The sequence below is a fragment of the Malaclemys terrapin genome, chromosome 6, assembly GCF_027887155.1.
Source record: "Malaclemys terrapin pileata isolate rMalTer1 chromosome 6, rMalTer1.hap1, whole genome shotgun sequence".
NCBI lineage: Eukaryota > Metazoa > Chordata > Testudines > Emydidae > Malaclemys > Malaclemys terrapin.
The window spans coordinates 111,502,534-111,527,410 of NC_071510.1; the positions used below are offsets into that span (position 1 = coordinate 111,502,534).

A 24,877-nucleotide genomic window follows, 5' to 3' on the forward strand; every position below is an offset into this window, starting at 1 on the left:
AGCTTTTGGTGCTGAGTCTTGGGGCAGTGAGGTGCTTGGTGGTGGTGGAGCTGTGCCAAGTGGAGTCGGGTACTGTGAGATGTGCCTTTATCTGTATTGTGGTGACAGGCAGCTTAGCCATACCAGAGTTGGCCGACACACAGGCACAGGGTCTCGGGACCCATCTGAACTTTGCCCAAACTACTGCACTCCCACATCTGCAAACAGATGTGAGAACAGTCAGAGAGCTGCACTCCTGTCTCCCAAAACCAGAGTGTAAAGGGGCATCAGCATGCAACTCGCACACTCAGGTAGTTGTTAGATACTGTAACATCTACAGTTAGGTACTGTAACATCAGCATGTCTTTTGTAACCTGAACAAGACAGGCTACTAGTTTGTCCACTAGACCGTTTGACGAGGATAATGATACTGATCTACTTGTGCAAGCCAAACTGCAAAAGAAATTACAGTTGATAGATACTTGAACTTGCCCTTGAGGCCAACACTGTACTGGTTATTCTTGTTTTTCAGTTTCATTCAACTCCAGTACTAACTGTATGTTTAACAATTTCTATTTCAAACTTTGTTTTAGAGTTCTGAAGACCTAAATTATAGCTTATATAAACTAAAAATCCACTGTCATAGCTGACCAAATACTTACAACTAGTATTGGAGAATGTACAATTCTGGTTCCGTAAAGATAAGTTCTACTTTCAGAACAAGGGGAAGCATTTTACGAAAATTAATGCTGCTAGATAAGATAACCTGACCAACAAAATGTGTTTAGCCTTCAGTGTCTGATACTTTAGTGTGTTAATTCAAACTCTTTTTAAGCTAAATTTTTTAACTTTTCTGTGGTGTAATTGATCAGGTAATATAAACCAAATGTCAAGCTCAAGATGAACGTATGCAATCAACTTGTAAAATGGCATATTTCCATTTTCTATTCCATTCTTATTATACATTCCAGTATTTTCTTTTGCTTTTAATTGCTGCTCTGTATCGAACAAACTTTTTCTTTGAGCTGAACACAGTGAGGCCTGGGTTTTTCTCCTGAGCAGTTAGTTACTTTAGAAATTGTATATGTGCAAATGCTTCAAATTGTTTCTTCCAATGTACTTTAAATTTAGTGTAGATAGATGAAGGGTAATCTGTTACTGTTTTGCCCAATTGCCCAGCTTTAAATCAATTTGAATTTGATTAACCTAAATAGTGTTGTCAATAGCATATTTTGTCACCTCACTGTTTATTTGTCTTCGAGATAATTAACAAATATATCCTCATTGGTCCTAGCACAGACCCTTGGGTATACCACTATTCAACCACTTTATTATATTAAAAATGAGCCTCCCTTGCTTTTAGTTTTGTCTCCTTAATCAATGTCTAAATCATGACAGAATTTTGGCTCCCCCCCCCCCCCCCCCCCCCCCCAAAGTTCGATACCTAGTTTTCTTAGTAGTCTCTTCAAAGGACAAATAATTTATTTTTATTCACTGTCTTGTCAACTCAAAGTGATAGGAAGATATGCATTTTTTTTAAAGAAGCCTCGCTAATCTCAACATATAATATCTTGATCTGTTTTACAGTGTTACGTGTATTTTGTCAGATAATCTGACGGATTTGGAAGTAAAACAGAGTAGTCTGTAATTCCTCTGGTGTTTTAAGAGACAGTGTCTAGTTGACTTTACCAAATTACCTGTTTCTGCTAGCAGCTCAGTCACTTCATTTGTAAGCTACTTGTTAGGTGACTATTGTTCAGTCCTAAAGACCTACTACAATTTGTTTGACACGGTCTGTCTGTAAAATAGATACTTCATTATTGTCTTTCCTGTTGAAGACCTATATGAATGATTAATATACTTCCTGGATCATGTAAATCAGTGTTTCTCAATCTTTTTGATACCAGGGACTAGCTTGCTGCCATCCTAAACTGTGTCAGGGAGATTTCAGGGACCGGTCGTTGAGAAACACTGATCTAGACTAAATCCATACATGGAGTTAGACTTCATGACCTGAATATGTTGTTCTAGGAATTATTTGTCTGTGGTAGTGTTCAGGGTCTGCTAGGTGCTTTTTCAAATATACAAGAAGAGAAGGTGTCTCCCCTGAGGATTTGATTGAGGTGCAGGTAGGAGTTTCACTTGCACAATGAGGCATTATGACACAGTTTTCAACACTGAAGGACATTTGATGAAAATAGCTAAAGTGAGGAAAAATGGGCGGTGAAGGAAGTTACAGAAGTTGCTATAAACAAAGCCAGATCATTCATTCCAATTTCTTTGTATCACTCCACTAGTGTAAAGATTTTGGGAACCAGGTGGATTTGGCCAGCTGGGAGTTCTCCTTTCATAAAGATAATCCTTTGGTGTCGTACAGTTGTTGTGCTGCCTGACAACCACCGTTCTTGTAGCTTCCAACCAGAGGAAAGGGAAATGATTAGGAAACGTATGTCCTCTCTTTCTGGCTGCCAGAATGGCTGCTTACGACTGTGCGCTGCTTTGTATTGATTAGAGCAGCCTTGATGTTATGAAGAATGCAGCAGCCACAGTGATGGTACAAAGCTGACTTTGACCAGGCTCCCAGCTTGTTTGGCCCCACAAATGGTCTAATCTTGGTTAATATCTGGTGACCACTGACAGTTTTTAACTTCACATTTTATTCAGTTTATTTTAAGTTTAAACTGTCATTTAGGGTTCTCTTAGTAGTTTGGAATATTAAAACAAGAGGGAAAATAAAATCTTGTTCATGTTACCCTTCAACTGAGGATTTTCATGGTCAGATTTTATTCCTGTTGCCATTTGTTAAAATAGATGAGAACTACTGCTATTCCCAGAATCTCTGGAAAAGCTGAGCTTTGAGTCTGACTAAATATAGCCCAGTCATCCTTTGCTAGGTGGGAGCAAAGGTTGATCAATTGTCAGTTAATGTCAACAATCTAAGATCTGGTCCTTGATGACACACAGCCAATTCTGTTTGGGGCGGAAAACTCTCCGGAAGCATAGATGAATAGAAGTGTGCAAAATTCAATGTCTTGACACCTCCGATCCTAGAATAGGTATATTTGCCTATTGAAACTATAATAAAGAACAGAATTATTAGACACACAGATGAACATGATTTGAAGAAGAAGAGTTAACATGGCTTTTGTAAAGGGAAATCATGCCTTACCAATCTATTAGAATTCTTGGGAGGAGGGGGTGTCAACAAACATGTGGACAAGGGTAATCCAGTGGATATAGTGTACTTAGCCTTTCAAAAAGTCTTTGAGAAGATCCCTCATCAAAGGCACTTAAGCAAAGCAAGCAGTCATGCGGTAAGAGGGAAGGTCCTCTCATGGATCGGTAACTGATTAAAAGACAGAAAACAAAGCATCGGAATAAGTGGCTTTCAGAATGGAGAAAGGAAAGTAGTGGTGTCCCCCAGGGATCTGTACTGGGACCAGTGCCATTCAACATATTCATAAATGATCTGGAAAAAGGGGTAAACAGGTGGCAAAATTTGTGGATGATACAAAATTACTCAAGATAATTATGTACAAAGCAGGCTGTGAAGACTTACAAATGGAGCTCCCAAAACCGGGTTACTGGGCAACAAAATGGCGGATGAAATTCAATATTGATAAATGCAATGTAATCTGCATTGGAAAACATAACCCAAATTATATATACAAAATGATGGGATCTAATTTAGCTTTTACCACTCCAAGGTCTCTTTCTTGAGCCATTGTGAATAGTTCTCTGAAAACATCACTCAGCGTGCAATGTCAGTCAAAAAAGCAAACAATGTTAGGACCCATTAGGTAAGGGATAGATGATAAGACCAAAAATATCAGATTGCCTCTATATAAATCCATGGTATGCCCACACCTTGAATACTGCATACAGTTCTGGTTACCCCATCTTTTAAAAAAAAAAAAAAAAAATTAGAATTGAAAAAGAAACAGAGAGGCAATAAAATGATTAGGAGTATGGAACAGCTTCTGTGTGAAGAGAGATTAAAAACCCTGAGACTTTTCAGCTTGGAAGAGAGACAACTAAGAGGGGTTATGATATTCTATAGAATCGTGGAGAAAGTGAATAAAGAAGTGTTTATTTACTCCTTCATATAACGCAAGGACCATGGATGACTCAGTGAAATTAATAAGCAGCAGGGAACAAACACAGGGATATACTGCTTCACAAACACACAGTCAACCTGTGTAAATTGTTGGCAGGTGATTTTTGTGAAGGCCAAAACTATAACAGGGTTAAAAAAAGAACTAGATAAGTTAATGAAGGATTGGTCCATCAATGACTATTGGCCAGAATGGTCAGGGATACAACTCTATGCTCTGAGCATTCCTAGCCTGTGTTTTCCAGAAGCTGGGAATGGGCAATGAGGGATGGATCTCTAGATGATTGTCTGTTCTATTCATTCCCTCTGAAGCTTCTGGGATTGGCCACTGTCAGAAGACAGGATACTGCTCTAGATGGACCACTGATCTGACCCAGTATGGCCGTTCTTATGTTTATGTTCTTACTGTAAGTGTAGATTCATTTGAAGCTTTTTTCCTGCACAGTTATATATTTCACATCTCTCCCCCCCACCCCAAAAAGCAAATACAGTACAGTGTTAAACGTAAACTACTAAAAAATAAAGGGAAAGTTTATTTTAAAAAAAAGTTTTGACATGGTAAGGAAACTGTTTCTGTGTTTTTAATTTAAATTAAGATGGTTTAAAGCAGCATTTTTCTTCTGCATATTAAAGTTTCAAAGCTATATTAAGTCAATGTTCAGTTGTAAACTTTTGAAAGGACAACCATAACGTTTTCTTTAGAGTTATAATTTCAGAGTTAGGAATGACCTCCATTCCTGAGGTGTTTGTAACTCTGAGGTTCTACTGTACATCCATTTTTCTCTCATTGTTTCAGGTGTTTGAGATATTAAATCACTACTGGCTAACAACCCAAATCCTATTTTTCTTAAAGTGGAACTTCAGTTACAAACCCACTGTCAGTTCAAAGCCAAAGGTATTAATCTTTAAAATTAGTTTAAATTGCTTCTCCAGGTTCTCATCACAAGTCAACATGCTTTTACCATGTTATCCCTTATGCATGAAATGTCCTCTAAATCTGATTTTTGCCAAGACCCCATCCTCTTTCATATCACTCCTAAAAACCTCACTCACTTTTGGGACACTTAGATTGTAATAAATGGAAAAACTACAAGTTAGCCCTTTTCTCTAGGCCACCCAATAAATCCTGTCTTTTAGGTTAGTCCTTTCTTTGTGAAATTTGTACTTTATAGCAGCATCAAGGACATTGGTGACTTTGGACAAGTGTCATCCCTAATCTAACTGGGAGCCATGAATGTTCCTCTGCAATAGGGTGGATTGATTTAAATCCGTTTTAATCGTGTTTTGCATTTGTACTTTAGTTATTTTTCTAAAGAAAGGTTGATTTTTTTCATTATTTGGCAGCTGTTAAAATATGTTGCTTGCAACTAAATATACCCTTTACACTAAATTTGGTTTTACTTTTTTTGAACCAGGAGGACATGCTATATCTATACACATTTACTGAAGCAATTACTTAGCTTAAGTTTATTCAGATTTCTTATTTTTACATTTTTATAGTAGGAAATGGTGAATGATGCATTTCTTGTTTACTTTTTTGTACTTGTGATTTGTGTCAAGCTCTATCTAGTTGGATGGAAATGTAGGTTCACTTTAAAATTCACAAACAGCATTTTCATTTTTTTAAATTAAATTACCTTAAGTATACTGGCTATATTAGGAAAAAAATAGTAAAATTTACCCAAACGTTATTTGGATTTAGAACTGATTTTGTTAAACAAAGAAAGCATTGTCTATAGTGTAATGAATTGAATTCACTATTTTTGGTCACCATGTCCTTCAAGATTTTAGAACTAGTAAATCTCATCCTCTCACACCTAGTTCTTATTCATAGATTGGAAGTATAAACAAGCTTTCCTGCTTTTTTAAACTCCCAGTCGGTTCCTTAACTTTGAATGAACTAGTCACTGAAGTGAAGTAATTGAATAAATTGAAAGGAAGAAAATATTCTCTCTGCACCTGTGGAAGAGACTATGGCTATGAAATGCTGATTTTAGTATTCGAACAAACTCTGGTGTGATGGGTTGGATCACAGAAACCCCCTGGGAACTGCCACCTAATGTGCCAAGACTACCTCTGCTCCTATTTTCCCTGCCAGCTGAGGACTCCAGCACCCTGTCTTGCTGAGCCAGACACTCCCATCTTCTCCAACACAGACCCAGAGTCTGAATTACTTGCCCCAAAGCTGCAGGTTTACCTGAAAACAGCTCACAGAAGTGTGCTTGTCTTTAGCACTCAGATGCCCAACTCCCAATGGGGTCTAAACCCAAATCCGTTTTACCCTGTATAAAGCTTATGCAGGGTAAACTCATAAATTGTTCGCCCTCTATAACACTGATAAAGAGAAATGCACAGTTGTTTGCTCCCCCGGGTATTAATACATACTCTGAGTTAATTACTAAGTAAAAAGTGATTTTATTAAATACAGAAAGTAGGATTTAAGTGGTTCCAACTAGTAACAGACAGAACAAAGTAAGTCACCAAGCAAAATAAAATAAAATACACAAATCTGTGTCTAATCAAACTGAATGCAGATAAGATACTCACCAGTTCCGGAATGCTCCCTTTTACAGACTAATCTCCTTTTAGCCTGGGTCCAGCAATCACTCACACCCACTGTAATTACTGTCCTTTGTTCCAGTTTCCTTCAAGTATCCTGGGGGGTGGAGAGGCTCCTTCTTTAGCCAACTGAAGACCCCATGGAGGGGTCTCTATTGGGTTTAAATAGACTTTCTCTTGTGGGTGGAGACCCCCCTCCTCACTCCTATGCAAATCCAGCCCCGAGATGGAGTTCTGGAGTCACCTGGGCAAGTCACATGTCCATGCATGACTCTCAGTCTTTACAGGCAGAAGCCATTGTCCACATATCTTGTATGTCTCCAGGAAGACTTTTTATGTGGATTGGAGCATTCCAAGATGCATTGTTCCCCAAGTGCTTCCTGATCAGGTACTTAACCTTGCGAATTCCTTCCTAAAGAAGCTGACCAAATGCCTCACAAAGCTTACTTAGAAATCAAGCAAGTATACAGCCAATATTCTTAACCTCAAGTACAAAATGATATATATGTACAAATAGGATGAATAGATATAGTAGACCATAACCTTTACAGAGAGATGTTACAAGGCACAGGGAGCACAAAACATATTCCAGTTATGTCATATTCCCATAAAACCTTATGGGAGGTACCGTCATAAATGCTGATTTTAGTATTTGAACAAACTCTGGATCCAAGTGCTTAGCTAGTAACTTCCATCAGTTCAGTGGTTTGACTTTCTTTAAAACTTAGCAGCAAACATGTACCGTTCTAACTTTTGGTTTTTATTTAATGATTTTAATAGATTATAATACAGTTAGGCCTTAATGTAAGTTGTCCATTTCAAATTTTATTTTTGATATAAAAATCATCAATTTTTATCCATCCTGCTGAGCAGTATTGGGAAGGAAAGGAATCCTAGTCTCATCCATAGGAAAAGGTCTGTGTCCCTCATGGGGGGAAGTTGAAGTATAGGAAGTTGAAGTATAGGAGGAAAGTTGAAGTGATGGAAGTTGAAGTATAGGAGGAAAGCTGTATTCCAGATATTATGACCTTGGCTTCTAGGGCTTTGGAGCTGTGCTGTGGCTCTGCTCCAGCTCCAGGCAAAAACCTCCAGCTCCATTGCTCCGGAGCTGCTCTGGGCTCCGCTCCAAAGCCCTGCTGGCTTCTACAATTCTGAGTCCACTTTTGGACTCTCTGCTGTACAGATGATTTTCATATATTTGTCAGGCCCCATCACAGCAAATCCATATCCTTATCAGTTATGGCGCTCCCTCTTATGCAATGTACATTTCTTTATGTTCAGATGTCTACAGTGATGTCTCATGTAAGATATCTCAAAAGTCATCTGTCACTGCTCTGACAGGATAGGATGAGGGCAAGAAATATGGGCTGGAGCACTTACTATATGTGGAGATATACCTATCTCATAGAGCTGGAAGGGACCTTGAAAGGTCGAGTCCAGCCTCCTGCCTTCACTAACAGGACCAAGTACTGATTTTTGCCCCAGATTCCCTAAGTGGCCCCCTCAAGGATTGAACTCACAACCTTGGGTTTAGCAGGCCAATGCTCAAACCACTGAGCTATCCCTTCCTCTAATGTGTATTGGCATGGAGGTTGTTGCAGGAGGTTGAGAATGAGTTAGGGTTAGAAAAAGAGGAAACAGTTAAAAACTAGGTTAGTGTGGCTGGAGAGAAGAGTTAAAGAAGCAAGAAGAGCTAAATAACGATGCAGGAAAAGAGGAAAGGATAAAAAGATGGAACAGGCAAGAGAGATAGCTCAATGATTTAAGCATTGGCCTGCTAAACCCAGGGTTGTGAGTTCACTCCTTGAAGGAGCCACTTAGGGAGTCTGGGGCAAAATCCGTACTTGGTCCTGCTAGTGAAGGCAGGGGTTTGGACTTGATGACCCTTCTGGGTCCCTTCCAGTTCTATGAGATAGGTATTTAAGTGTTGTACACTTTACATTGCTTTAATGATCTTGCATGTACTATAGCAGAGGTTCCCAAAGTGGGCGATACCGCCCCCTGGGGGGCGTTGGAACGATCCCGGGGGGCAGTAGTAGCCTCGGGTGCAATTGGGGGGCGTTGAATAAAAATAAGGGGGCAGTGGAAGCATAAAGAAAGAATATAAGAAAATTTTGAAAAAACGTTCGTACATGTTTCATCTGTTGTGTAACATAGAGTTAAAGTTGTAGTGATTACTTTATTTTCCAAATAAATTCACAAATTATAACTGATCAGGTGTCAAGTCCGCCAACACCTCTTAACAAGCAAGTGTTGGCAGGCGAGCGTGTCGCGCATTGTCAGGAAGTCCAGCATGCATCGGCAGGAATATGTGCGTGTAATGACTTGTTTACAATACGATACTATAAATAGGCGACATGTATGAAATCTAATTTAGATTGTTTCTTAATTGTGTAAAAAGCAGTTAACAATAGTGCAAATAAGTATTTAAAATTTTTTATTCATATTCAATACCTTCGATCTTTACGGATTACGGATCACATACAAAGCAAATTGTATTATTGTTGTTTCAATAAAACAGCAATTTACACGTGAGTATTTTTATACATTTTCTTACATATCTACCATATGTTTGTGTCTCTAGTGCTTACTAATAAAATCGTAGCAGGCTTGTGTCGGTACAGTACTATTTGAAGTGTGCAGTCAATATATTTGTCATATTTTTATTACAATATTAACGAAAACGGGAATGAAATCGTAAAAAAACTGTTAACTATTAACATTTATTTATATCTATCGAATAATCTGTGTTAATTGGTAAATAAGGCATGTGTTAATAAGGAACAATTATTTAAATAAGGGCAAACTAAATTAAAACTATTAACTGATTTTTAATTGCATATTGATTATTTTTAATTAATTATTTCTTGATAAATTTAGTTTGATATTTGACAGTTTAATATCAAATACATATATCTAATGCTGAGCAAAGAACAAAACCCAGTTTATTAGTTTCATTAGTATTTTAGTTTGGTTGTCTTTTGCCATCTTATGCAAAAACCACTGTATACCTGATGTCGTGGGCGATATTCTAATAACACATCTTTCTTTACTATATTGTAGGACGTAGGTAGAAATATAGATACGTAAAAGAACACAAATTTGTCACTGCATCTTTCTGTTTGTTCGCTTAAAGAAGGTAGATTTCCAGGGAGGCGCTGAGTAATTTTTTTTCTGAAAAGGGGGCGGTAGGCCAAATAAGTTTGGGAACCTCTGTACTATAGCATTAATTACAGATGAATGCTCATTCACTCCTAACACAACTCATTTTCATAGCTTTTGCAGTCCAGAATATCCACTGCCATGTACAAATAAGAAATTGTGGGAGTTTTGACAGCCCTTTTTTTTTTTTTTCATCTAAGGTACATGTTCAAAGCAGTCACATGCTTGAGTGCTTAATGGGTCTTAAGTGACCCAGTTAGACTTCTGGGTTTCCACCTTCTTGTTCAACAACTGAAGCATATGTTAGATCAATTATCTTTGTCCACTTCTCTTGAGTGAGAAGCTCCTAAAACTTCATGAAATATAAAATCTGTCTTCAGATCTGCTGAGACTTCCCTTTTTCCCACTCCTCACTCTGTCCAAACTCAATTGCCCTGTCTTGGATGACTTCACTTGATCCTCTATTTGTTCTTAGGACTTTTGTATTTTGGAGATGCTGATATTATGTAAGGGTTTTTCGGTCTGTTTCTTACTGCTTCCATCTTTCCTTCCTTCCTTCCTTCACATGTAATTCCTCATTCTGAATATATGAAGAATCTGGAACTGTGCCTGATATCTCGTAGGTTGTTTATCTCTACATGGGCACACAAACACCCTCTCCAGGATAGCTGTGATCCTGTTTCAGAGAGGAAAACTGCATGTTTTTTCTGTGCTTGACATGACATCATTGTCCATTTCCCTTTTGCTTTTTCCGGGTTCAGCCCAAAAGTTCTCTGAATGAAATTCAAGTTGCCTTAAACTAAAGAATAGCCTATTGATCGTGAAGAAAATCATAACAGAAGCAAATATGTCTAGACTACTAAACACAGACAGCATATTATTGTGTGTTGTACAAGAGACAATGAAGACAGTCCCTGCCCAGATCTTGTAATCCATTATAGAATGCCAAAATAAAGTCTGATTACTTTTCATAGTAAAATCCTTTCTTTTGCAGTTCAAAGCAACCTTTCTGTCAGGTCAGTATGCGGTCACATGTCCCCAGAGTGTTGAGAGTAACCAAAGACACTTTCTCTGCAAGGTTTGAATTTTAAAGTTAGTATCAGGTCTCCTGTATAACCTAACTAGGCCCTCCTCTGGACCAAACACATGCTACTAGGTCTTTCATTTTCTTTTAACCTCAAAACAATCTTAATGTTTTCCTGATTCACACCTATCTGAACATAACTCTCTCCCTTCTGTAAGTCCCCATTTTCAATGGATCCTTTCCAATAAACATTTCTTCTCCAGAAGAAAATTACTGCTATACTTCAGGATCTTCCTGAATAATTGTTAAAGTTAAACTTAGCAAAGTTGTTTGGGGAATTCCACATTTTCAGGACCACTATTCTACCTAGTTTTTGTTTGTGACAAATGCATACAATTACTCATAGGCATAGTTTGACTTCTGTATTTGGGGGGGGACAGGGTGTGGGATGGGGGGATATGGGTGCAGGGGGTGGGACTTGTTGGGGTGGCTCTGGGTGGACGGGATGGGGATTCAGGTGTGAGGGGACTTGGCAGAGGGGTCTGGGTGCAGGGGTGGGGCTTGGCAAGAGGATTCGGGTGCAGGGAGGTTCTGGATGCAGGAGGTGGGTCTTGGTGGGGATTCAGGTGCAGGGGAGTTGTGTGTGTGGGAGGGGAGGATTCCAGGTTGGGGGGGGGGTGCTCTGCTGGGGTGGTCCAGATGCAGGGGGTGAGGCTTCGTGGGATGGGGATTCAGGTGCAGGGGGCTCTGAGTGTGTGTGTGTGGGGGGGGGGGGGTCTGGATGCAGGTGGGTTGGGCAGATGCCCTACAGTGACCCCCTCCCCCCTGAGGCTGAGGAGTGATGGGGGCAGGAAGTGAGGTGCAGGGTGTGGGGGTGTGTGTGTGTGTGTGTGTGTGTGTGTTTCCTCCAGCCAGGGAGTTTCCTGTGGGTTGGCCCCAGCTGCTGTAGGGGAAGAGGAAGTCCCATTTCCCCCACCCCCTTAGCAGCTGAGCCAGGTTGAATTTCAATTCCCCCAGGATTAACTCACCTGGGTTGTACACTGCACAGATGCTTGGGAAGCAGCTCAGCTGCTGGTCTCTCCTTGGTCTCTGCTCTCCTGTCCTCCACCTCACACAGAAAACACCTGGCTGGTGTCAGTGTTTTCCCAACCCCCCGAATGTTGCTCTGTGCCTGGGTGGGGGAGAGCATAAACTGAAGGTACTCTGTGCCTGCCAGTCAGTTTCCCCACATGGGTTGTGCAGTGAATCAACAGGAGCAGCTCTCCTGCCCTCCCCTTACGCAGACCATGTTGGGGAAACTGCCCAGCAGGGTACAGAGCTCCTGGTGTCACTACTAGCCCTGTCTTGCATTCCTCCACAGGGAGGAAGCAGGGCTAAGGGAGAAATCTGGACGTCCCCCTCCCAATGCATCGCTTCTGCAATATATCCAGTGGGGGTGGGGGGGGCAATGCCTCCCCCCATCTCCACCCATGCAATTACTCCGTTTACTCACACTGTTGTACTGGTTGAATGCAAACTAGATACACAGTTGTGCACCTTGTTTGAGACTGTCCCTTAAAGTCATTCATTGGGTTTAATAGTTAACACCCACATTGAGATGACTAGGGACAGGTCTCAGCTGTTTCAAACTAAATTGATGTTAATTTTCCAAATGCAAACTGATGTAACTTTCAACTCTAAGGACTTAAAACTTTCTTAATTCCTAAATTACAGTTTGTAGTCTATGCTTAAAAATTAGATTGACTTTGCTACATTGCTTGGAGCTATGAAAAAGTTTTGTGCCCTTAGCACCGTAGTTGGATCAATCCAACCCCCAGTATAGCTGCAGCTAGGTCAACTGAAGAATTTTTCGTCAGCCTAGCTACCACCTCTCAGAAAGACTGATTTACGGATGTGGCTATCTACAGACCATTTTTGCGGATCAGATGCAGATACAAATTTTGTATCCCCATGGGGATCTACTTATGTCCTTTGTCCTTTGTAAGCTTCATTGTGCTTATTTGAGATAGCTGTTTTGACAATTCATGATAGTTGTGATAGCTTGTTTCTGACCCCATTGACATCTTTGAAGGAGAAGCCATGGGCTAAGAACTACTGAAGGGAATGGAACACAAGTGAAATACTCATGGTGGTCTGACCTTTTGAAGAGGCAGGCAGATGCACTCTGCACAAGTTAGAGCCTTTGCAGTACTTCTGTATGGATTGCTCTGGCCAGGAGGAAATTATGCGTCCTAGCAAGTTGGAGATGAAAGAAGTTACTCTTTGCCACTGATGCTACCTGGTTATTGAGGCCTGTTACTAAGACTCCAAGGCTGCATACTGCTTTTAGTGGAGGAAGACACCTTTTGAGAGTGAAGTCAGTGTCTTGACTAGTTCTTCAGAATGTTTCCCTCTTCCTACAAATATCTCTTCAGTTATGCATGGATTTAGTGTTAGCCCTTTTATCCAGATGATGATTCATGGAAGGCATTGTGGCATCCCTGTGATGGTGTTAGTTATACCTGTGGAAAATAATGCAGCTAAATATGTTTGTCATATTGTTGACATCTCACTACATCTCCAAACAGTGATATGGTAGATATTGATGGGATTGTGCAGGTGAGGTCTTTTGGGGAAGAGGAGTAGTTGCCCAGCACTACATTAATGCTCCTTGATCATTACCTGTTAGGTTCACTTCCTCTGGGGCACCTGGCATTGGCCACTGTCGGTGGACAGGATACTGGACTAGATGGACCTTTGGTCTAACCCAGTATGGCCGTACTTATGCTCTTATGTTCCTTTTGGAGAGAAATGATTTCAGTTATGATAATGCTATAACATCTATCCCAGTTATGTCCTGTAAGCAGGTCAGTAGTAGTTTGTGCTGTGTGTCAAAAACTATCTGAAACCCGATTTAAAAGGATTTAGGATATTGGTAGATATCTTGATTTCTAACTGTCAGGATATTTAAGCACTGGAATAAATTGCCTAGGAATCATTGGAGACTTTTAAGAGCAAATTAGACACACACCTGTCAGGGATGGTCTAGATAATACTTAATGCTATGAATGCAGGGGACTGGTTTAGATGACCTCTTGAAGTTCCTTCCAGTCCTATGGTTCTATATATAGCTTGGCTGCCACCACTTGCTGACTTTGGCTAAGATAAGTGTCGCTGGAAAGCTAAGTTTATCTAGGCTTTGCAAAAAGATCTCAGATTTTACTTCTGAACAGTTATGTAATAAAGACAATATCTAATTTGCAATTTGTAGAACTAGTTAATTTTCCACAAACTGTACATTATGAATAATATCCCTTCCTTAGTGGAGCTCACAGGAATTGGTCCTCATGGACAGTACTCGATTGGATATACTTTATTGACTGAACTCTAGCTAATCAACCGACTAGGTAGTGCAAACGTCTACAGTGTTAGGATAAGGTAATCTGATCTTCATGGGCTTTATCTTCAAAACAGTTATCATTTTTTGTGAAAATATAAATGCTTTTCTGCATCATAATACTCCAGGTGAGGAAACTGCACTCATACATAGGATACAAGACCAAGGGCTTGTCTACATTTGACATTTATTGCGGGTTAACTTGTGTCCACATACAGAATCTTCTAGTGCGAGTCATCTGGCATTTTCAAGTACGTTATTGAACCCACTTAAAAAACCCACTTCCAGGATGAGAGTACCCGCCACGAAGTAGGTGTGGATACATCTCCATCCTGAACAACTGTTGCATATCTGCCAAGTCCTTCCACTTCTATCATACACCGCTTTGCCCATTACCTGGATTATTGTTTTGTTTACTTGTATACCCGCTAGCCCTCTGGGGTTATCCTGAATGGATGTCACTTTCCCATTTAAAAGCTGGTGTGCAGCCATGTGCTGTCCTTTGTGGTTCCAGCTCATGGGGATTCACATATCTGTTATGACTGTTCAATCATCAGGAGTATGTCCTGGACTTCGTTACCCCCTGGAGAGTGTACAGGCTCATCTGAATTCTAGCCACTGCAATCAAAAAAAGCCCAGAAAGCATAACAGTGATGAAGCAATAAACCATAGGATGTCCCACCAGAATACCTAGCACTTACATTTTGAAACATTGCTGTACTGTGTGGCTGCATTGATACAAGGAAAAAGTACCTTAATCATCTTAACAGTGCAGTGTGTGTGCACTGCTCACATCAGTTATTGCAGATAACAGATACACAAACACTGCAAAAAGTTTCTAGTGTAAACATGCCCTAATGCTATTCCCAGTCTAGCTGATGTTCCTGGAAGTTCAGGCTTCCGAGGCTGTTGCACAGAGAACTGTATCAAAGCTGGAATGAAGGGGAAGATATCTGCGTTTGATATCATCCTGCAGCACAGGCTGATTTTTGGTTGCTTGGTATAGAATGCCAGAGACTTTTTTGCAGGTATAACAGCTGTAGTAGCTATTCTTCATTCAAGGAGTTTTGGGTTGCTTTGGTTCAGAAGACTGCAAGCAATCTTTCTGTACTGAGAACTATCCAGAGCCTGAGATGAAACAGCAAATCCATAGAGCCCCAACAGAAAATTCCATAGTTTCTCAATCAGTTCCTATGAACTATGACTGAAACAAGATAACTTCTAGCTGATAAATATGATCTTAAAGGGTTAAGATGACTTGTTGGAGGTTGCCATTTGTCTAGGAACAGTTGGCGTATATATTTTTTTTCCCTAGGGCCATCAGGCAAGGAGAAAAGGGTACCTAATCTGCTCCAAAATAAATAGGAAGGAAGCAGTAGATTCATACACAAGGTACTAAATTAAAACATTTTAATATTCAAAACTATTAATCTATTTTTAATTGTCACATGTTGTCCAGGCTTTTCAGAAGATAGCCTGCACTCTGGAAAATGTGCCTCTATTCCTCTCACAACTTTTTCAGTAAAAAAAAAGTGTAATGTAGAGGTCAGGCTCGAGGTGTTCTGGGCCAGGGAATAAGGCTAAAGAAAAGGAGACCAATAGTCACTTCTTGGGATGCAGTTTACCTTAATGTAAAATTCCTGCATACTAACATTAAAGACCCTTGTGACCACTTGAGGATACAACATAACTGCTTAAGTTGACCTTCAGAGATGTTTCTTAAAAATGAGTTTGTGCCCTCTTTCTACCTGATGTAGAAAGAAGGCCTGACTTGTTTGAAAGTCTCTTCTTGTTGTGTTTTCTTACAAAGTAAGGAATGTAAAGTCTGATCCTTACTTATTTTTCCAGGATCTCGTCCTGGATGTCTGAGATGTGTATTTTGAACTCATTCTTTAATTGAGGGGGTGAGAAGATTAAATCTTTAGCAAACAATTAATTTCTCAAATTTATATCGGTTTATAGCTGAAATTATCAAGGTATCAATCAGACTGTTAAACTACTTGTTAACAATATTCAGAGTAACAGCCGTGTTAGTCTGTATCCACAAAAAGAAGAACAGGAGTACTTGTGGCACCTTAGAGACTAACAAATTTATTGTTAACAATAGTTGTCACACTCAGGTGTGTTACCATTTCATACCAGGTTTCTCAAGCAGATGCAACTTGAATTTCTAATGCAGAAAACATTCTTTTGGGAAAACCTTTCAGGTTGTCTTAAAAGATCAAAAAGGACATTTTTTTTTCTTTGTAGATCACCTTTAACTAAAAAGGCCATCTTGTTTTGGCCTGCTTCTCTTCACAGGACTGCAGCTATACATTTAAAAGATTCTAGCTGATCTCTTTTAAAGGCAGTCTCTTGTAAGTGTTTCACTTTGTGTTAACTGATTGATGTAAACTTTCAAAAATCCACTGCTGTCATTGAGTTAAGTGAATAATTTTTTTGGTCCTAATTTTGCCAACTGCCTGCTAATGAGCCGCAAGTAATAGTCACAGAATAAATTAACATTCGTAGCCATACAATTTTGAAACAGAGTTGTTTTAAATAGTCTTAACTGTTATGTATGTTAGGCTGCTGAAGCCAAGTTTAATAGGAAAACATCTCTTTTAAAAATAAGCTCATGTTTGTCCATCAGAAGAGGAAGCTGGCTGGTGTGTGCACATGAACTAAGCACACAGGAATTGCAGAGTTGGCTGTGCATACATGTGCGGCTGTGTCTGTGTTCTGAAAAATGGGAACTGTAGTTCTTCATCAGTGATAGCAATAGTCTGTCCAATTGGTGGAGCTTAATCAGTGGGGGAAAAACAGTTCTCGGTTTTCTTTGTCTGTGCATCAAACCTCCACACACACGCAATGTGGTCTGGTTTAGTGAAGTACTGGAGTTGCTGCCTGTAGACAAACTTTGTTGGTTTAAAAGCACTTCTGTATGTCTGAACTCTTCAGTTTCATTTAAATGTTTCAAGCTTCCATTCATGATTATACAATACAACACAAAAGTAGCTGTTATTTTTCCCCTTCTGTTAGCTGTCATCTTCTGGCTTGAATTTTTTTCCATGATTGCCTTACCTTCCTTTTTTACAAGGATGACTACCTTTTCTGTCTTCTATCCCAGCACTCAATACTTTTTGCTGCTGACCTGCAAAGGATTCCTGGTATTTTGTTTAGGTATGTCTACACAGCAAAGAAAAGCCTGCAGCTGGTCATGGCAGCCGACTCTGGGATCCTGCAGCGTGGGTGGGTTCCAGAGCTCGGGCTCCAGCCCCAAACTCGAAAATCTACACAGCCCCTCAGCCAGAGCCCGGCAAGCCAGTCAGCTGGTGGTTTTTCTTGGCTGTGTAAACCTACCCTTTGCCTTGTTAGATGCTTATCAATAACTTCACCATTTTGCATGTAGGTTCTTTTGGGTCCGGATAACCAGTATCTGTATTTATATGCATGTATATAAATTTTTAATTTTGTGTTTGTGCCAGGAGCTATTTCTCTTCCTTTGTGCTTAGCTTGACAAGACTCAGGCGTACTGTTTATTGTTCCCTCTTATTTTGACCTTTAATAAATTTCCCAACTGGCTTTCTTGGTTGTCACAATCTCTTGTTAGAATACTGGGCACAAACTAACCTTAGTTTGCAACAGCTATGTTTCCTTTGGTTTTCCAGCTAACCAATATAGTTCTCCACAAGGGCTCCTAATGCATGTTAGGTGAAGCTGTTCATTGTGACTCCAGGGGGATGAGGGGGCATTCTGAACTGCCTCAGCAGGAAGGATTATGTTCTTTGATCTAGGGAGGCTACAGTAAAGTTACACTAATCATGCTGAGTAGCACTAAGGCTAGTGTAATTAATTAATTAATATATATAAAGACCTTCTCTGGGACCCTCGTCTGGGTTGTGCTGTGTGTATGACTCTTAATTGAAATATGCCATGTTCAGTGTGTGTAAAGGATTTCTGTCTGAGCTTCTGGAGTCACTTTCTCCGAGATCTCTTTAATAGTGACAGTGCTTTTTGTCTAAGTTGCTGGTGGACAAATAACCTTTAAGAACTACTGCCAAACTCTGTCTGTTTAAAAAGGAAAAAGTCACACTTCTACCTAGAATATTTTTTTACCTAAAGTTATTAATAATTGAAATATTAGAAGGAAAATCTCTTCAGTTTTACTGTGTGTTTGACAGCGCTCTTATTCAGATCTGTCACAAACCAGAAGAGTAACACCTTTTTAAAATTTGCAAAATTACTAATATTGCAGAGACTACTGTAAAACTACAAATATTGCATGAGGTGTTGGGGCCTCAGCTTCTAGCTCTGTTCTGACATTTATTTCCAGTGGATGGTGTCCTTTTAAATATCCCTATCTCTTCTCTCTTGCAAACTGAAAAGTTTATAAAACTTCTTTTTTTTCTTGCCTCTTGAACAGAGCAGTGCTATGCAGATCCCTGAGGTAATCTAGTGTTTACATTTAAGAAAATCATTCTGTAAATGGTACTAATGTAGTAAAGTTCTTTACAAAGGAACAATGACTCTTCTTTCGTTTTAGGAAATACACATAAAGGAACCCATAGAAAAGGAATTAAATCTTCACCTGTTACCAGGTAACTGCTGTGTTACATTGTATTTTGAATTTAGAATTCAAAATTATGTCTTCTCATGAAGATGTCTATATAAAAAATATTCTCATTTGTTTGGTGCAGTAAACGCTCAAGAGATGTCTGTATCTTGAGTAGTAAAATAGTGGATGTGAGGTAAGTAACCATACAGGCTGAATGCTCTGTTTGCATCTGCATGGTCTAAAATGCAAATTTGGTATTTCTGTTGGACCTTGAGTGCTGTGTTTATAGGTGTCCTGCATGAGGAAAAATTGTGCCCATGTTTTAAGTTTCTTTATTTTATAAAGAAGACTTAGAAGGAATTTAGGAAAATCTCTATATATTAGAAATTTAGGTCTTGTCTTGGCTGAAAGCCTGATTAGAGAACTAGTGCAATGACCTCAAGAAAAGAGTGCAAGTTGAGCTATTGAAAATATTTTTAGTTACAGTTCAAAATTACTCTTACACTATTTTTTCAACTTTTTTTATTCAACTTCGGTAACTAACCTTTTAGATAAAAAGCTTTTGGTAAAGATAATCCCTTTCCCCTTTGATTAAGATGTTAGGGATCACAGTAAACATCCCTGAGATATTCCAAATGTTCTACAACAAAAATGGGAGAATGTAGCAGTAATAAAATAAAAATTCAAGCCTTTGCATTCTTCATAAAGATGCTAGCAAGGACACAAGCCCAACTGTTTAAAACTCTTTAGTCCACTTTTAAATCTTTCCTGTGTGCTATAAAAAGTCAACAAAAACTAGTGGAATTAGCATTAAGCTTGGAGGTCAGTCTTTGCATGTGGGGTATAGAGCTTAATTCTGGCCATCACAGATCCATAATGACACTTCCAAATGTGGTCTTAAGCCCTTGGAATGTCCTCTGTACCTGCAGAATCTGTATACTGTTGGTAACCTATCAAATGCATGTCATGATTCCCAGCCAAAACCTCATTAAGATAATTAAGGTTGTAGGTAGAAATTGATGCAAAGCATTAGAATGCTGTAGGTTACAAAAACTTGACAGTGAGAAAAATTATAATTGAGACTTGATTTCATGAAAGGAGTTGGCTTTAATCTGCCAAGACACTCAGTGCAATCCCTGTCTACAGCACAAGGAGGCAGCAATATGCCTCCAATTTGAACCTGGAGCAGCCACTTAGATTGGACCCACCTTTACATCTAAACTCAATATATTGCTTAGATGTAACTGTCCACAAGGGTACAAATTGTAATATGGACATTTGTCCATTAGAAATTAAGATCAGCAGTTCATTTCAAAGGCTATTGCCCAGGTTTTTGGTTTAAACTTGAACCAGTAACCTAAAGATAGAATGCCCAGGTGAGAAGACATCAGTCCCATGAGCCATTTATCTGATTTTTCTGGCACTTCTGTGACATCGTAAACTCAGCCAAACAATGCATAGGAAGTTTGGACTCAAAGTTAATGCTGAGTTGGAGGTTGAAAGATGACTTTGTGTATTAATAAATATCTAGAATGTCTCATTACACTGCAAGCTAAGACTGTTTATTTCAATCAGGTGAATTGCTGCTCTGTGAGGCAAACACTGTATTAAAGTGTGTACAAGAAGATGGGTCAAATCGTGGAGCCTACGGGAAACTCATTTGCACAAACTTCAAGATTGCTTTTCTTGGTGATGAATCTGCTTCGGATGATAATGTAGGAAGACAAACTTTGTTTGGCTAAGTCTTGTGAATGTACTTCTTAGTAGCAAGTAATATACACTGCCTCTATGCAGTCTTTTTTTTCCTCTCCTGGTAGAGGGAATGTTATAAAGAAATGAAATGGAAAGCTTTTGTAGCAAGCCTTGAGCACCACAAACTCACTAACCCCAGTTTGTACACTGACTGTCCCCATAGGACCCTCTGTGGCACTTAATGAGTAGCAACAGCAGTCATGACAGAACTTTTATTTCTTGAGTCCATCTCTTCTGTGAGAGGTCACAATTTTCTCCTCAAAAGCACCAATTGTTATGTCCCAAAGAGTCAGAACAGAGTGATATGATAAAACTAATGCTGTCATGTTTCTAGGTGAAGTCTTAGTCTCTAGTTCTCATGGCCTGTTTTAGACTTGCTATCACACTATTGAAAATTGTTCCTGAGAATAATGCATTTTATATTATACTCCTAAGTTTTAGGGAAAAGATTAAGTCTATGGCTATGTTGCAAGTGGGGATGGGTTTGACTAAAAGCGTTCTTTTGAATAGATCAGTGCAAGCCCCTGTGGGCACTCTTTAACAAATTTAAACCTAGTTTGTATCCATTCCTTGTGAGTCGGTAAGGAATCTGTGTAGGTCAAGTTTAAATCTGAGTGTCCACACGGGGGCTTTTACTGGTTTAATTAAATTTTAAAAACACCTCTTTAGTTAAAAATAAAATACATCTTTATTTAGACCCATGCAACTTGTAATGTAGAGTCTAGTCTTAGTTAGTTATCTGGTCCCATTACTGTAGTGTTTGAATGCCCCAGTCTTTTATCCTCAAACCCTTGTGAGGTACAGAGCTATTAGCCCCAATGTATTAGATACAGAACTGAGGCATGGAGGAGCTTGGTCTACACTACAAAATTAGCTTGATGTAAGTTGTCTTGTGTCAACCTATTTGTGCATGTGGCTGCATGCAAATTTGTGTCCTGCTGATGTAAGCACCTTGTTTTACTGTGTTGTCGCAACCACCTCCTTGAATAGCATGGAGCCCTGGTCAACCTACTGAGGTCAGTGCAGCATGAAGGTAAACACTGTATGACTTGTGTCACCCCTGAAAGTTGTTCAGCAGCTGTCCCACAGTGCAACAATTGTGAACTCCACTGCCAGGGGTCATGGAGACTGGAAGCCTTCCCCCGTGCCCCCCGCCATTCCCCGACTCCCAGCATGTATTTTTGAAATGTCTTTCATGATTATGCCCCTTTGTTGTGGGCAGTTGGCCAACCAATCATGCTGGCCCCATACCTTAGATGCACTTCTGCCTGGAGTAGACAGGAGGTGTTGGATCTCCTGGGTCTGTAGGGGGGAAGAGGCTATGCAAGCGCAGCTATGGACCAACTGTAGAAATGTAGACTTCTACAGGCAGATTGCCTGGGGGATGCAGGCAAAGGGGTACAGCAGGGATCGGCTGCAGTGCTGCGTGAAAGAGGAGGAACTGCAGCAACATGCCACAAGGGAAGGGAGTGCGAGAGATCTATGCTGAGCTGCAGACATGCCTCTTTAACAGTGAGCTGTATGTGTTCTTACAGGTGTGTAGTGGGCCTTCACTGATATCAATATGGGTTGGTTAGGGAAGTGCCCCCAGTGATCCAGCAGTGCTTGCATAACCATAGAAAAATAGCCTTTTCCGCTCATGTACTCTGTGGCATTGCCAGTTGTTAGAGTGGGATTGCCACTTGCTTCTCCACAGTCAAGGCTGCTCTCATTCTGGTGTCTCTGCCCTGGAGGACTGGAGCAAGCTTTGCACACAGATCCAGGAATGTGGCCTCCCACATTTGAAAATTCTACAGCCACTGCTCATCATTCCAAGGCTATGTTATGATGCAATCCTACCAATCGCTGCTTGTGTCTCATGCCTAGAAGTGGCGCCTCACCATCTGCACTTGCTGCATGAATGCCACCAATAACCTTGATTTGTTTGATTGTTTTTGTTTTTGCTGTGTGGCTCAGCAAACTATCCTCGAAGAAATCATGATGTCCTGTGGGTCTGCAAATACAGGAGAATTGTGCCTCCTTTATTTGTAATATTAATGAGAATAGTGCAGAGCTCTGCAGGCTCCATGCTTCTGTCAGTAATGGTAGAGACCGAAGACTGGCAATTTTAAATATAAAGTAGGGCTGTCTATTAATTGCGGTTAACTCCTGCAATTAACTTTAAAAAAATTAATTGCGTTTTAATTGCACTGTTAAACAGAATACCAATTGAAATTTATTAAACAGTTTGGATGTTTTTCTACATTTTCATATGTATTGTATTCTCTGTTGTAATTGAAATCCAAGTGTGTATATTTTTATTACAAATATTTGCACTGTAAAAATGATAAACAAAAGAAATAGTGACAAAGAGTCCTGTGGCACCTTATAGACTAACAGATGTATTGGAGCATAAGCTTTCGTGGGTGAACACCCACTTCGTCAGAAGGATGTGGTGGAAATTTCCAGAGGCAGGTATAAATATGCAGGCAAGAATCAGTCTAGAGATAACAAGGTTAGTTCAATCAGGGAGGATGAGGCTCTTTTCTAGCAGTTGAGGTGTGAACACCAAGGGAGGAGAAACTGGTTTTGTAGTTGGCTAGCCATTCACAGTCTGCATGAAGGGACATATGAATGTTTAGTGCATCTGGCACGTAAATATCTTGCAGTTCCGGCTACAGCAGTGCCATGAGAATGCCTGTTCTCACTTTCAGGTGACATTGTAAACAAGAACCGGACAGTATTATCTCCTGCAAATGTAGACAGACTTATTTGTCTGAGCAATTGTCTTAACAAGAAGTAGGACTGTGTGGACTTGCAGGCTCTAAAATTTTACATTTTATTTTTAAATGCAGTTTTTTGTACATAATTCTACATTTGTAAGTTCAACTTTCATGATGGAGATTGCACGACAGTACTTGTATTAGGTGAATTGAAAAATACTATTTTTTTTACAATGCAAATACTTGCAATCAAAAATAAATATAAAGTGAGCACGGTGTTGTAATTGAAATCAATATATTTGAAAATGTAGAAAACATCCAAAAATATTTAAATAAATGGTATTCTATTATTAACAGTGCGATTAATCACGATTCAGTTGTTTTTAATCGCTTGACAGCCCTAATATAAAGTGTGAAAATTATGGTATGTGGATGGTATTATGGGATAGAGAAAGTTGCATGTTGAGGTCTGACCTCCCAGCGCTAGTCATTTCTATCTCGCAACACATTATGATATGTTCCCAAAAGGCATCATGCCAGATGGCAGCACATGACATACTGGGATACCTACCCATAGTGCTTTACATCAGCCTAAGTGCTCTTGGTGAGTACCTGCTGCATCGACATAAGCAGCCAAATATGCACATGCATGAGCGATATAGAGACTTTGGCACCCGTATGCCATTGTAACTTGCGTCGACCAAAGTTTGTAGTGTAGACGTGGCCTAAGTGACTTGCCCAAGGTCACATGGGAAGTCTATGGCAGAGCAAGTAACTTGAACCAAGGTCTCCCAAGTCCCAGTGTCGTGCCTCAACCACTGCACCTCCTTCGCAAAATGTGTAAGTCAAGGTATTGTCTAAACAGGTCTTGCACAGCTGTGGAGAAGCCTTTTGAGGCCAACTAATTCTGGCTGTTTACATCCTTCTTCCTATTCTCCTGGGCTGGAGGGGGAAAAAGAGATCTTCAAAACAGTCTAGGGAATTGACATCTTCCCTATAACTTCGTTTCCTTGGATTGTGAGCTCTTCAGAGTGGGATGGCCTTATGTTTGTACAATGAGATCCCAGTCCTTGATTGAACAATACAAATATTGGCTTTGAAAATCTCAACTGTTACCTTTTGTCACCTGGAATCTGGTAGGAATGTTAGGAGTCTATAGAATGTGAATAGCTGCATGACTCACGTTCAGTGTCTGTTTTAAATTAGATACATTAACAATTAAGTTCATGTGGAAAAAATTAAATTTTAATTTAAAGTTAGTACAGTTAAAAACATTTATTTGGAAGACTTACACTTGTAACAGTCAATGCCAAAAAAATCAATTTAATTATTGCTATGCTTAATTTATAGAAGCAACAGAATGCATCTGCCAAAGTGACTTAAAAATTATACTAAACTTAAGCAGGTTTCACAGAGCACAGTGTTTCAGTGACACTGGAACAAAATGACTTCCTTTTTTTTTTTCCCCTCAAATATCTGAGGTTAATCTAGGAACTGAAGCACTGAGTTGGTGTCTGAGAACAGAAACTCAAGGTTATTTTAGATCTATTACTCAGCCAAACCCTCCCCCCCAAAATTCTGTACAGTTAATTTTATGAACTAAGCTCATTGAAGCAAGATTCTAATACCATGTGTGTAATGTATGTGTTTCGTGTAGTATAGTATATTTGAT

At 39.6% G+C, this 24,877-nt stretch overlaps 1 protein-coding gene across 4 annotated transcripts in view; it reads left to right on the forward strand.

The window, feature by feature from the left end:
- Positions 1-24,877, forward strand: part of MTMR12 (myotubularin related protein 12) — a 63,436-nt gene that overhangs the window by 642 nt on the left and 37,917 nt on the right. The window contains exons 2-3 of one of the 4 annotated variants that reach the window (XM_054032211.1): positions 18,740-18,794; positions 20,327-20,466. In XM_054032211.1, coding sequence (XP_053888186.1) covers positions 18,740-18,794; positions 20,327-20,466 — 195 coding nt within the window. Of the gene's footprint in view, positions 1-18,739; positions 18,795-18,893; positions 18,945-20,326; positions 20,467-23,673; positions 24,342-24,604; positions 24,739-24,877 lie in introns of those variants that run through there. The other 3 variants (XM_054032212.1, XM_054032213.1, XM_054032214.1) reach the window with 3 other exon arrangements.